The following is a 14,999-nucleotide window of genomic DNA, read 5'->3' as shown; positions in this document are numbered from 1 at the left end:
GCGAATTACACACTTTGATCAAAAAATTTCACCTGTGATAGTTTTCCGTTGGGATTAAAAGTTTGCCCATTGGCCGCTTCCAAATAATTAGTATGCGATATATTTTGTGTTATCAACACTTAAGCGGAGCTTTAATTCATCTGAGAAATCGTTCCAAGTTGAATAGAGGTTTGCAATTTTGTCTACTTAACACTTTTGTGTAAGCTAAATGAAAGACTTTGTAATTAACATAGCGAATGGGGGATAGTTTTCATAAAATATCTTCAAAAAATAGATTCTCAGTGGATTCACCAAACTGTCATTGATAATGGTCAATTTAGACAGTAAAAAAAAGAATAGAAAATAATTTAATCTTTTAATCTTTTCAAGCAAAAAACTACACAAATGAAAACAAGACTGCTCGTATATCAGGGCAAAGCTCTGAATTTTCCGACTGCCCCTTAATCCATATCGAATAACTTTTGGGAAAAAAAAAGTATTGAAAAATTATAGTTTTGGACAATATCAAAGTTCGAGTGTAAAAAATTAAGTCAAACGAAAGTAATACGACCAATTAGCTAGCCGTAATTCAGTTTGAAACGTTTTTTTTTTGTGCGGAATAATTGACCACACATAAAAAATTAGCGTTCAGCTAACAGGATTAAGTTTAAAATCTTCAAAGCCTGCATAAATTAGTCGAGAGCATAGCCAAGTTGGCAATTATCGATTCCCAGCAAAAAATGATCGGAGGTAAAGCGCCCATTTTTAGTTTGATCTGAAGAATTCGGTATCTTCAATGGGGTATAAATTTTTTTTGTTAAAAATTAATATTTCGATTGTCAAACATTGATTGATTAAAACCACCTCAAGCCTAAATATTCCGTTTTCTTCCAAGTCGGAACAACCGTCGGTAATACTTGCAGAGCAATTGTCGATTCTCATTACTCCATCGTATTATTGTTTGCGCGAAACTTGGGATTTAGCAATGAACTGTTTGTCACCGTAATTGTTATTTTGACTTGCTCGACAGCTTGGAAAGCCAACATCTTTGTTGCGTCTCACTCGCAACTGCTAGATCTAAGGAATTTGAATTTGAAAGGTTTTTAAATACCGCTCAATTGTTTTACAAGGTTGAAATGGGATGGCGATACTGAATTAATAAAACACTGATAAAATTCAACATGTTTTCACGCCATTTATGGTTAAGTACATCTACATACTACTTCATTTTCTTGTTTAACTGTTTGTACCATACATATAGGCTACAGAGGGGCATGGATGAAGCAACATCAAGTTATGGGGGTATAAATTAATGTCAAGTGAGCCAAAAGTTGAAAAGTTTGCCGAAAATTGATGGAAATTTTTATATTGTTTCCATGTTTGTTAGTTTTTTAAATGTCATTTCGGACTCACTGAAGTCGGAGATCAAAACAAACAACCAAAATAAGTACAAATAAGCCAATATATTGCCAAAAGAGATTTCAAATAGAGTATAATGAATATAGAGATGTGTGCAGCTATTCAGAAGGTAATTTCAAATTGATCATTTTATATCGCATTAATTTTGGTTTTGAGCTTGTTTGATTAGAAAGACATGTCACGGTCGTCCATCAATGTCTCATGTCTCATGTCTCCATTTGTCGTCTATTCTTCTTTCTTCGTCATTTTCTGCTGTGGCTCTAAGTGACCCTGAAACGAACAGTCAATTGTTTTTGCATCAAATCCCACGTACTGCGCAAGCAGGGAAAAGGACAGGCTGTGTTCCCCAAACAAAAATGATAGAATCCTCATGTTCAAAAATATCAATCTACCTTCCGTATCTATCTAATGCAAATTCCCAAGGTCATAGACGGCTTTCAACTTACATCTACTGGAGAGCACATTTCGCGAAAATGTTTCTTTCGTTACAGTTTTTCCTTTAAAGAACCATGTCATAGATTTCACTCCTAGTGACAAAACAATTATGGCAAAAAACTTCCTTTAACCAATTTGGAATACTTTCTGAGACGGATTGAATCTCCGCTTACGCATCAATAGCGCGAAACAGATCGCGTGTTTATCGTCTCAAATTGGCCAAAATAGCAATCTCGAAAACCCCATAACTTCACAAAAAATGATCACATTTGAACTTTTTCAAATTTTAGCTCAGGACAATGATACAATTTGAATGATATAGAAAAAAAATTTGGTCAAAAATGGTTAGTTAAAAAGTCGAAATTTGTCTGAGGAAAAAAAAACCACCCCGAGCACAAATATTTTGTTACTTTTGACACAAAAAGTTGGAAAAAAATTCTAGCTTCAGGTCTACCACAGCCTGACCAATTACGGCTGCAATAGTGGCACAATGTGAAAGTTCTAGACGCAGAAAACGGCCTTGAGGCGCAAGAAAAGAGCTTCAATCAGCGAAAAAAAACTCAGTCTGAAATGTTGGGAAATAAGAAAAGCGGACTATGCTTAGAAAGACTGGATAGTCTTTTATAGATCCTCTGCATATCGCAGAAACCACAATTAAGTTTTGTTTCAAAGGAGGTAAAATAGCCAGTATATCTTAATTAATTTCAGAGATGTTCTTGCTCTGGAAATATCCTCAGTGGCTTTGTTCCGTGCTTCTACTTCAAAAAACGGCTTTATTTTTAGGAGCAATTCTACAAGCTCTATATTTTCAGTAGTAATTCTTGCTGATGATCACAACAAGGCAACAAAAAAATGATCATACCAAGCCTCTTGTAAGCGTGTTTTTTGCCTCAGTCGAAGATTGCAAAATTCAGTTAGATAGGCTAATCAAACCAAATTGCTGTAAAAACAAAAAAGAATGATCAAGAAAATGAAGCTTTTTATCAATTGCCCACCCGTCCTAAAGTCACATCCTGTTTTAGCAGTTTCAATTGTTATTCTGACTTCTGCAAAAAACTTCCAATAATTTGACCAGTTTTCAAAAAAAACTCTGATATTTTTCGGACTAATTTAGATGGATGACTGGATGGATAATCAATGGTGGTTTTAGCCGAAAAAATTGTTTACGAGTTGATGTATGTAAAATCGTTGCACGCATTGAGTGATCGCGCCATTAAACCAGAAGCCTGTTTGAAGCCTTTTGCTGTAAAGGGATGTGTTTTTGCTAAAAAAAATTCCTGAGGAGAATCTTTTTTATTTTGTTTGTTACGTGTTCATTGACAAATATCCGAAACTAGTGTTTTTCTTCTAGCCAGTATGAGCACATCATCCGTTCGTTAATAGCTATAGATTTGTCCGAAATTACGTTGGAGATTTTTTTCTCAACAACATGAGTAGTTTTTTTGTTGAAATTTAGTTCCTGGTCACAAACAAAAGGGCGATAACATTAAACATCACTCGACCTCGTTAAACGTGTGCTTGGGATGAATAGTATTGCGTGGGAGAAACAGTGTATGTACAAAAACAGTCCAATACAAAACAGTCCGGAAAACTATGGAAATGAATGAAAAAACAGTCCGATACAAAACTGTCCGAAAACAGTCCCAAGTAATAATTGTGTTAACAAGCCGTTAGGCCGAGAATGGTCTTTTGTTGAACAAATATAAAGAATAAAATAATGACCGCCGCAGTCGGGCCAGTGTATTGCAAGCTTGCCGACAGAGGGTAGGACTTATGACGAAATTTAGAGCCGGTTATCGCCACAAAGCGGCGACGCGCTGGTAGCGCGCCCACCGGTGACCTTAAACCGGGCTTTTTGTATTGGACTGTTTTTTTCTTCATCACATAAGAAAAAACATTAAACATCACTCGACCTCGTTAAACGTGTGCTTGGGATGAATAGTATTGCGTGGGAGAAACAGTGTATGTACAAAAGCAGTCCAATACAAAACAGTCCGGAAAAGTATGAAAATGAATGAAAAAACAGTCCGATACAAAACAGTCCGAAAACAGTTCAGCAAAAGGTTTCAAACAGGCTTCTGGTTTAATGACGCCTTGAGTGATCACTTCATTCAACCAGAAGCCTGTTTGAAGCCTTTTGCTGTAAAGGGATGTGTTTTTGCCTAAAAAATTCCTGAGGAGAATCTTTTTTATTTTGTTTGTTACGTGTTAATTGACAAATATCCGAAACTAGTGTTTTTCTTCTAGCCAGTATGAGCACATCATCCGTTCGTTAATAGCTATAGATTTGTCCGAAATTACGTTGGAGATTTTTTTCTCAACAACATGAGTAGTTTTTTTGTTGAAATTTAGTTCCTGGTCACAAACAAAAGGGCGATAACATTAAACATCACTCGACCTCGTTAAACGTGTGCTTGGGATGAATAGTATTGCGTGGGAGAAACAGTGTATGTACAAAAACAGTCCAATACAAAACAGTCCGGAAAAGATGAAAATGAATGAAAAAACAGTCCGATACAAAACAGTCCGAAAACAGTCCCAAGTAATAATTGTGTTAACAAGCCGTTAGGCCGAGAATTGTCTTTTGTTGAACAAATATAAAGAATAAAATAATGACCGCCGCAGTCGGGCCAGTGTATTGCAAGCTTGCCGACAGAGGGTGGGACTTATGACAAAATTTAGAGCCGGTTATTGCCACAAAGATTAGATCAGTGGTTAATGCTGTTCATAAAAACTAATGATTGTTTCTCCTGAAAATTTCTCAATTACACAGAAAAATGATTTTTCTGCACTAAGGAAGAAGGAACTCCAGTTGCCGAGTCTTAGAAATTTTTAGTCAGAGAATTATGTCAAGACTTTTTTGCCACACCATCGAAAAAAAAGGTATTTTGATGAAGCAACAAACTTCATGCAGCTTCTGTTTGGGCTACCCAAATTTGCAAAAAAAATTTGAATTCCTACCAGCAAGGATGAACATGCAGCGGAATCTGTTTTTTTATATTTCACTCGACTACAAACCAATTTAAAAATAAAATGTTTTATAAGTTTTGCTAGAGGACTGCAAGTTGTTGTTTTTTTTGTAAAAAAAAAACACAGCACAAGTAAATACACGCTTTATTACGCTAAAACCACCATAATACACTAAAACAACCATAATCAATGGTGGTTTTAGCCAAAATAGGTCACGCTTTATTAAAACAGAAGCTACATGTCCTCTCACACTGTCCTTGCTATGGCAGGAGATCTAATCATTAATCTGACACTCTCGAATTACGCGCCTTGCCACTCTGCTATTTAAATTGCCGTCAAAATTAATTTCAAATTTGATATATCACTCTTTAATATGATATATCACTCCACCCATTACGATAAATGTTTATGGTAAAAATTTTGATTGAAAAACAAAACAAACCTGCTCGCTCGCTTCACTCGCTTGAAAATATACGAAAAATTTAAAAAATTTCAAGCGGTATTTTTTGACACTAGGAAACTTTTTTTAGAAATTTAAAATGTCGTTGAAATCACGACTGAAAGGGCTTTAATATTATATATCACTCAACCCAGTGCGATGATTGTTTGTGGTACCTGATACTGCCTAGAGAAAAAAGCAGAAAAAAAATTAAAGCACATTCGAATGCAAAGTTCCTCTTCGTTTTCAATCGACGGAAAAAAATGTTCCTTAATGCCGACAAAAACTGATCTGCAGTTTTGCTATTCAAACTAAAGTTTGGCAAAAAGCGGATAATTTTCTATGGAATAATTTCATTGTGAAACAAAAATTGCTAGCCAACTCTTCTTAAAGTGTTGTATAGTTATAAGGGCTCATCTTAAGAGATTATTAAAGTATAAGGGATTATTAACTTCGAAAAAGTAAAAGTACATTTTTCTTTCTGTTTTGTGGTCGAACTAAAATGTATGCTTGCCGGTTATTCTGTTGCAAAAAATTTCAAAAAAAAATTGTTCCGACTTTCGTAACGAAAGTAACGGAATAATTGTGCTCGGGATGGTTTTTTTACTTCGGAAAAAATTAGGATTTTTAACTAGAATTTTGACAAATTTTTTTATCATTCAAAAGGTATTGTTGTACTGATCTTAAATTTGAAAATGTATTTCACCTGTGATCTTTTTTCATAAAATTATTGTGGTTTACAGATTGCCATTTTGGACAAATTGGGACTATTAACGCGCGATATGTTTCGCGATATTAACGCGAAAGCGGAGATTTAAACCGTCTTAGAAATCGTTCCAAATTGGTTGAAGGAAGCTTGTTTGCCATAATTGATTTGTTAATGGGAGCAAAATCTATCACTTGTGTGAGAATGATTTTCCCCAAAAATCTCAAATTTAATTTTTTTCTACTTTTAATATTTTTATGTTATTACTGCTGCAAAGACCTCAAAAGGCAATCGGAGCATTCAGGGTGTTGTATGAAAACTTTATGATAAGCATTTTCCGATAAATGGAAATTGTATAATAGGTTTTTTTCCCATAACCAAAAATTTTTTTTTTGTTCGTAAATTTATTTTCTGAAAATTTTTGGGTTGTGTTTGCAACGGAACACAAGTTTCAAAGACCTTGGTTACTCAAAGCACCAAAGGTTGGACGGTCTTGCATTTACAATGCATAGAAACTGACCTGAATTGTATTCCAGCTGTCTTTCACAAATGATATAACAAAAGTAACAAACTTTTAATTTTTGGCAAAAATTTTCAATGATGATTATTTTAAATTTGTGAATTTTCAAATTATCAGAAATTGATCAAGGCATACATAGACACGCCATACAAAAGAAATAGGAAATTTCAGCGTTTTCAAAAAAAATTTTAAGTGAAAAGAAAAAAAGCCAAGATTATCGTATCCAGGACTACGTTTTGCACACAAAAAATTAAATTTTGTATGCAAAAAAACTTTTTTCGGAAAATGTTTGTTTGCGTACAAAATTCGATTTGCGCTTGAAAAAAAAAATTGGGACACATTCTCAAAATTACTTGAAAAAAATTTGGGTGTCGTATATGGAAATTGTATGGTAATATTTTTTTCAAAAAAAAATTTAAAATCAGTTTTTTTTGTCACCAGTCTTTCAACTGTTCTCAAAAAGCCGCAGAAATTGTTTTAATTTTTTTTCTATTGTTTTACGAAAATGTATGAAAATTGTATGACAAGCATTTTCTCCATACACTTGATGTATGGACTTGTATGTCAATGATTTTTGTTGTATGGAATTGTATGATAAGCATTTTCGGTGTAAGGAGGTCAACCCGGGGTATCCTTATTTAGAGCTGAAAATGGGTTTACTCACTCGACTCAGTTGATATTGTGTGACTGTGGCGTTTCAGACTATTTGGTTAGTTAAGCCTGCGTGTCGGCCACTTGTTTGTCATTGAAGTCATTCTTCCCGTCCAAGGCAAGCACGGTGGAGTCAGCACCCCCATTACTTTTGGCCAAGTCAACCCCTGTCGCCCGGTAACTCCTCGACAACGTTATCCTGAAGAACTTCTGGTCAATAAAGGAGGGCTCGTAGTTGTCTTCAGGGTGGATCTTTCTCAGTTCGTCCACTGGGAAGTCACTTCTTGGGAACTGGGGAAAGTGGAGTCCAACTGCTTCTGCTAGTGCAATAAGAGGCATCCAGACTATAGACAGAGATGTGAGGAACATGCACGTGTATTGAGCCCAAGTGGGGTAGGGCACGTCTTCTTGCACCCCCTTCTCAGCCACCCAAATAGCATACATGGCTCCATCACGCAAGATTGAGAACAGAGCTCCCCACACGAAAGCTACTGCCAGAATCAAAGGTGACAAATACATCCAGCATGCTTTGAGAAGAAACGGAGGTCGCATTCCAGTCATCAGTTGGATGTCGTCGGAGAACTGGTCCAGGCCATAGACCCAAGCGATAGCTATGCACTCGAATATACCGAGCAAGACGAAAGGTAGAGCGCCGGCATAATTGTCGAACATCTGGAATACGTACTCGCCACTTCCAGCAGCAAAGCAAAGTGCAAACAGAAAAGATAGCAGACATATTACTCCAGACACAAAAGGAGTCTTAAGGTACTTGTTGGTACTCTTGAAGTCTAGAATAGATGCAAAAACAGATTCCAGGGTTCCAAAGGTAGAGTCCAATCCTAATGTAATCAACATGAAGTAGAAGAGAGCAGCCCAAACAGGCCCAGAGGGTCCGAATTCGACACATACTTCGGCCATGGTCATGAAAGCCAGACCACTCCCACTTATTCCTTTTTCCATGAATGCTTCTACGGTACATCCAGAGGCATCAATTCCTGTGACATTAGCAGTGCTGGCTGTTAGAGTTCCAGCTAAGGAGGAATCCAGACCTAGACCGGTGAGACACTTCTGGGACTTGGACAGGGCGATGTATCCAAGGACGGAGAAGATGACGCAGGCGGCATAGAGCGATGTGCAAGTGTTGATAACTGCGATGCAGACAGTATCCAGCAGGAAGTTATTGTGGTGTGGCATATAACTGGCCATTGCAATACAGCTGCCTCCCGCCAGTCCCAGAGAATAGAAGATCTGCTCGGCTGCTGCGAGCCAAACGTGTCCGTCTAGTAACTTAGAGAAGTCTGGTCGAAACAGGAACTTGATTCCTTCGAGAGAACCTGGCAGTGAAAGTCCTTTGATTAGGAAAGCGGTGAGAAGAACGTAGGGAAAAGTAGAAGTAAAGTAGATAACTTTTCCTTGTGATTTGATCCCTTTGAACATGCAGACGAATAGAATAAACCATGCTACGAAAATAGACGAGGCCATGGGGAAGTTGAATTCTCCTGGATCGTCGATGCCGGGAGAAATATTGAGAACCTTCCTGTTCCAATAATACTGCACATCAGAACTCTGCGCACATTCTTGTACTGGTACAGATGTATTGGTCACTGGATCGAATGTTTGGGGACACTTTTCCCAGGGAAGTGGATACTGGAAGGATACCACAAAATAGTAGAGGCACCAAGCAATAACAGTGTTGTAGTAAGCTGCGACTCCCAAAGATGCGACCACACTGGCTATTCCCATACCAAAAGTGAATCTGGATATATTAGAGTAGGCCTGCCAGGGTCCTTTGCGGAGTCTCTGGCCGACTCCTAGTTCCAGGGCCAGCAGTGGGACTCCTATTAGGGACAACATGGTAAGGTAGGGAATCAGGAAGCATCCACCTCCATTCTTCTGAGCCAGGTAGGGAAAGCGCCAGACATTTCCCAGACCAACGGCGTAGCCGACCAGGGCTAGCAGAAACTGCAGTTTGTTATCCCACTGTTCTCGCTCACCCATATTTTCAGTTTAAGCAGATTAACGCAGACTGTTTGAAAAGACGCAGACGCTAAGTGGTAAAAATAAGTGGATAAAAGTAAAGAAAAGTGTCAGTAAACCAATAACAAAGTTGGAATAAAAAGTCGAATTGAGGACTACTTAAAAGGAAAAATGTCAGTCTCAATGTCTCTCGAATGTGACTGACAGTCTAGTTTCCTTATATTACACGTAAAAATAAGAACTTCACTAGAATTTAGTATGGCAGTGGTATACACAGGTTGAATACTGATTAAATCGTCAGATTGAGTTATTATAACGAATAATTTTAACAGGTAAGATAAATTTAAAATATAAATACTGGGTTTTAAGATTAGATTTGCAAAAACTAGTCTTCCCTACTTAAAAACAGGGAGTAGAATTGCTGGCAAAAAGAAGGATATGCCGGGATAGGTCAATCAGGGTAGATCCAATCCAGGGGGAAATGATGGTGCTTCACTGGACGTGGTGAACTGGTCCAAGTGTTTTATGAGGAGAAACTTCTAAAGATAGAGAACCAAATAGTGAAGGTAGTAAGTTTAATTTAGCCTGGTGATCTGGAAAGAATATTCTGTTGATTGTGAAAAGCAAAGTGAAAAAATGAGTCTACTCAAATTGACTGATGGAAACAAATATCGAAGTAAAAGTGAGAGCAGGTTAGAGTTAAGATACTCTGATGATGATGAGCACTCTTTTGCACAGGCAGGTAGGCAAGTACTAAAGGCTCATATATTTAATTTAGGGGTTGGGCTGATCAACCCGACCCAAAAGGAGGTATTTAGTAATAATAGTATGCAGATGCCGTTACTATTGTATAATAGGTGCAGAAGACACTCAGCCAGTAGTTAGTTAGTAGGCTATATGCTGTGTGTTGTATGGGTGTTAGTTATTTAGTTAGTCAAAATGGTATAGTATAATTGGGGCTATATTATACTATACTGCTTCTTCTTCGAATTATTTCTCCTTCAAATGTGAAGATAGGAAAGTCCTTCTGTCAGTATGGTCAAATTGCGGTTTCTCCTTTCAAACTATCTTCTTATATATAACTTATTAAATGCGGCTTCCGGCAGCCGAAGAAACAAGGATGATAGATAACTAGCTAACAGACTATTTATAACTAGTTATAGATTTCTTAACCAGTTAAGGTTCTACCTTGAAGTTATAATTAACACTTAGGTCGCTAGCTAGCTATTTATAGTAATGGTAAAATATATGAGCTTAGTATGATGGGGTAAGAAAGCGTGATTTTAGGAATAGAAATCAAGCGGACTTTTCCTGAAATCAGAGTACTTCTCTTATTACACTTTTTCAGCAGGGTAATCAAGGCGCATACTATAGTTTTCTAATTGGAGTAGGGTAAAATGACGCGAATTGATGCATCCACCTGTACTTTGTGGCGGCGACGGGCTGAAAAGTTAAATTTGAATATATTGGGGCCAATTTGGCATTTAAGTGGTGCGCCCTTGTTCGAACTGCTTGAGAGATATAATTGTGGGCTGACAAAATAGGACTGAGGACAATATAGGCGATTTTGATTTGTGGACTGCTGGGCTGGGCTGTACTTCTCAGTGCTATGGCTGATGGTGGGGTGGTTGTGGTTATGGTGGTCGTTGGTACAAATGGGGCGAAAGTAAGGGAGCGAATGGCGGCGACGGTGGCGATGGGGAAGGAAAGGGGGGCTGAAATTAGGTTGATTTATCGGAATGTTAATTGTTGTCGAGAGAATGAAGTGAGGAGTGGGCAGATAATGGGACGAGCAATCAAAAACAATCTATGGCAATCTGCCCAGATCTGAAAGCGGCCAATAGGACTGATGAGAAAAGAGCAAAGAATGGTGGGGCAATAGCAACATGGAGGGGTGCAGTTCAAGTAGCAACAGGCTCTTCAAATACCACTAGGACAACAAGAGCAATCAAATAAGAGATCTGAACAGACTGGGGGAGAGGGTAAAGTAGCAAGCGGCCGAATGCACTTGGGCAGAAAATAAAGAGCTAGAGAAAGTGAGATAGAGGGAGAATAAAGGAGAATAAAAAGAGGCGATAGTAAGAGAGAGATATGGGGCAAGAAGAGTGAAAAGGTGGAAGCAGAAGAAGGAGAAGAAGAAGAAAAGAAAGGAGGCAGATATATGAAGCAAAGCAGATTGTAGTTGGTAGTGCCGTATAATGAAGTAACAGTGGATGCACCAGTCGGAATAAAAGAAGGGCTGGCTTATTGGGCTGGGTAAAAGTAGAGCTTTGACTTATTTATTCGAAATGATCTACTGGGTTTTATAGGTATTGTGGGTATTGGTATTGGTTAGAATGCTAGTTAGTATAAAAACGGGTCGGTTTGATTAGCTGTGGCATGTATGCAGGCAGGTAGAGAAAACACAATTATCCACTCCACCGACAGTATAATCTAATCTCCGCTCACTCCCAGGCAGCGAGACCCAGTTGTAGTTAACCAGAATGAGCCAGATATTTGAACTGGTGTTTTGGCTCTGCTATTTGGGTAGGGCTTCTTTTGCTCGGATGAACAAACAAAGATTAGCTTACTTCTCACAAAAAGACAAAAAGTCACTTCCTTCTGCAAATGTCGGGAAACTAATATTTTTCTGAACAGTATTCTAAAACAAAAAACGGGTTCGGCTTTGAAGACTATAAACTATTTTGAGCTGAAAAAGCTTTATAACATTCAGGTGATTCTTCATAGCTCTCTGTATGAAAAAGCATTTGATTCAGTAATTTATTCCTGACTAGACACAATAATTTTCGACAGCAGAAAATGAGGTTTAATTGTGTGGTTTAGGAGACATCGCTTAGTTGGTCCATTAATGGACTGGTAGTTTTGTTGGTTTGTTGATTACTTGATGTGACTATGACAAAGTAGGACTAATCTAAGTATCTGAAATGGTAAGTGGATGCACATAGAATGGTTAGAGTGAATGGATGAACAGATATTGAACAGATATATAGATAAAAGAGCTGAAAGGGGAGAGAGAAAAAAAGATAAAGAGACAGAGTTAGTGGCACCAATAATTTCTGCTCCTAATCACCATCAAGGGCCTCTAATCTGGGATTGAGGCCAGTTTAGCCAGAGCAACACACACACACATCGAAATAGGAGGAAAGAACAGAAGAGAAGAGAGCAATCGAGAAAACTATTTCCACTCTGCTCTAGAAGAAAGAAAAGAAGAATGGAAAAACAAGAGAGTCTTTATCTACACCTACGACAACCCACAATCTACTACCTTCAAAACATAGTGCACCCTTTCACTCTTACCATTACCCTATTACCCATTACCCAACACCCATTAACCTTGTCACCACTTCGCTGAAGACCCCCCCCCCCCCCCACCCTCACACAGATACCACTTTAACAACTCACCCCGACGCCCTCTCGGCACTGTTCGCCCATACCCAACCCTCAGCCCATATAAACGTTTTATTTGGGGAAGGCGGACGCTCCTACCCCCCTCCAGGGACCCCTTTGAACAATTTTTGAAAGCACCCCCTCCCCCCTCGAGAAAACCCTGGATCCGCCCCCTGCTCAGCCCTATTCCGAAATAAGGAGCAGCTCATCATAAATCAAACCCCGAGTGACATCTCTGTTTATAATTCAGACCACAATTCCAAAATTAGCAATTGGCAATTTGGAGTGGCTGATGGCATGTATGACGGGCTCTTGCCTCTTTTTATTCAAAAATATGTTGCCTTTTTCGAACTGTAGCTTAGTGTACTTAGGCTGCTACTCAGCATAATACATGGGACTATTGGAAACACTCTGTTGAGAAATCAGTCAAAAGACACCCAGCCGGCCGGCCGGCCAGCCTCTGCTGTGCTTTCACTCCCTTCGCCCCACTTCACTTATTGCAAAATTGGTGCCTTACTCTGGCTTTTTTCTCAACCAGCCAAAATATGAACTGCTCCGCTGATGTAAAACTGCTGTAAAATGCCAGTGATTGAAAATACTGGACGGAGATTTAGCAAGCAGCTAAAGGTACAATAGATCAAGTATGATTGACCGACCGGATTTACTAGTTATAACCAAGTTAGCACAGATGAAGCGAAAGCTGCATGGGTATTGCGGGGTCGGGCCTCAACTAGCTAAATCTGTGCTAATCCGGCCGATTATGTATTTAATGCAGCGAAGAGCTATACTGGAACCTCAGCAGCCGCTTGGCTCATTCCACAACCAGTGCTGTAGTAGTTGTATTACAAGATAAACAGAAGAGAAAAAAAAACAGATTTAAAATGGTAGAATTATGAAAAGCAGAGAGATTGGAAAAGTTATTGTAATTTAGAAATCAGTCAGGAGTACATATTTGTGGTGGTATAAAGAAGAAGCAATAAAACGGGGAAGTAACTGAAATGACTGAGCACTAATCCAGCGGATACAAGATAAACAATCCCATCTCGGAGAGAACCGAAATTAGCAATTGCAGGACTGCTACAGTGGCTTTATACCGTTGTCTCTGTAATCCACAACCCAGAGCTCATAACTTGTGATAAAGTCACATAACATGCTGCGATTCGAGAAGACTAAGAACCACTACTTTGGCCCCAGTGTTGAGAAAACAACAGGTCGTTAGAATACCATATCATTTCCTGAACCCAAATTTAGCCCAAATGCCACTTAACACAACCATAAATCTGATAGTTCCTCCTTCGTGGTCAAATTAACAGCATTTTTGTTTAGACAGGGAAACTCCTTTGTTCTTCAGATTTCCAACCTTGGCAGAGTTTTAACGAGCGATTAACAAACTTTATCGAGGTAATAAAAAGTCCCGTTTCAGGTCAAGGAAGGCATAAACATGGATTTAGTTTAAAACTAATCGACAATCATAACACCGCTGATAAGATTAACTAATTTGGAGAACTTTGCACGCAACACCACGTCCTTGCTTTTTATTCTTTCCAAAAAATTTCATGGAAGTAAAAGAGTTTTTTTGTATGGGCCTATGGATAAGGGCAGCGGTGGATCTGGGATTTTTTTTGCTGGGCTTTCAAAACGGTTCTAAATTTTGTCAACCTTCTTTCTATGACAACCAAAAAGATTATGCGAGTTATCTTAAAATAATTTAAAAACGCCTTTCGGTGAAAAATGGTGCTCCAAAGAACATCAAGCCACAATTGCCCTGATGAAAGATTTTTTGAAAGTTTTGACCATTTTTTTTGCTTTGAGAAGTTACCGAAACGAAACTGCTTGGGTTGTGTCTAAAGAAGCCACCTTTTCAGACGTTTCCCTCCCCTTAGTTTTTGGTGGTATGTATAACTTCCTCTAAAGTACTAAATAAAATCATTTTTAAATCCAGTAAGTCAAATACAGAATGAAGGGTAATTGTGGTAAATTTCAAAACGACCAGAAAAGACAGGGTCTCCGCTTCCCAGCCGAAAAATTGGTCGTTTGAGACTCACGCAATAACAACCCATTGTGTGAAGATATGGCATTCAGGGATCAATCACCATAAAAATACCTAGTTCTTAACTGTGAGAGCAAAATGTTTCGTTGTAAAAATTTGATTCAGGGAAATTCAATATCAATTCAATATAAATAAAAGTCTGATTTATGTCGCTTATCATAAGAAAATTCATCAAAATCCAAAAAAATTTGCGCTCGATATGCGGTCAGAAACACAGAGTAGATTTCAATCTGAACTGACAAGATTTGGTTTGCAATCCATTTTACAGAGATAATGCAGAAAAGCCGAAAAATATCATTTTGAATCAAATTAACATCAATTCAATCTGATACAAAAAAAAAGCAAAAACAATCCATTTTAACCGATTCTAATGCAATTTAAATTAATTTTTCCGACTTCATCTACCTGAGTTTTTATACGCCTTTAACACACGTTTTCAGGGACTGAGCAATAATCAGAATGGTCT

The 14,999-nt window shown here is 38.2% G+C and overlaps 2 protein-coding genes across 9 annotated transcripts in view; one reads left to right on the top strand and one right to left on the bottom strand.

Moving 5' to 3' along the window:
• Positions 1-1,079: 1,079 nt before the first annotated feature.
• Positions 1,080-13,993, bottom strand: LOC134846861 (sodium-dependent neutral amino acid transporter B(0)AT3-like). Of its 8 annotated transcripts, none has more exons than XM_063864259.1 (3): positions 13,278-13,993; positions 7,133-9,849; positions 1,080-1,668 (listed from the first exon to the last, which is right to left on the bottom strand). In XM_063864259.1, exon 2 carries the CDS (start codon positions 9,115-9,117, stop codon positions 7,183-7,185), a length of 1,935 nt encoding a protein of 644 aa, XP_063720329.1. In that variant the 5' UTR covers positions 9,118-9,849; positions 13,278-13,993; the 3' UTR covers positions 1,080-1,668; positions 7,133-7,182. The 8 variants fall into 8 exon arrangements, with proteins under 8 accessions (XP_063720329.1, XP_063720330.1, XP_063720331.1 ...); XM_063864260.1 differs by having other exon boundaries at positions 7,133-9,689; XM_063864261.1 differs by having other exon boundaries at positions 7,133-9,635.
• Positions 10,177-14,999, top strand: part of LOC134846863 (lysophospholipid acyltransferase 1-like) — an 86,700-nt gene continuing 81,877 nt past the window's right edge. The window contains exon 1 of the mRNA XM_063864267.1: positions 10,177-10,188. The gene's annotated coding sequence lies outside the window, so the exon portion shown is untranslated. The remainder of the gene's footprint in view (positions 10,189-14,999) is intronic.

Source organism: Symsagittifera roscoffensis, chromosome 5 (assembly GCF_963678635.1).
Source record: "Symsagittifera roscoffensis chromosome 5, txSymRosc1.1, whole genome shotgun sequence".
NCBI classification, from domain to species: Eukaryota; Metazoa; Xenacoelomorpha; order Acoela; family Convolutidae; genus Symsagittifera; species Symsagittifera roscoffensis.
This window is presented reverse-complemented; position numbering and strand designations above follow the sequence as displayed.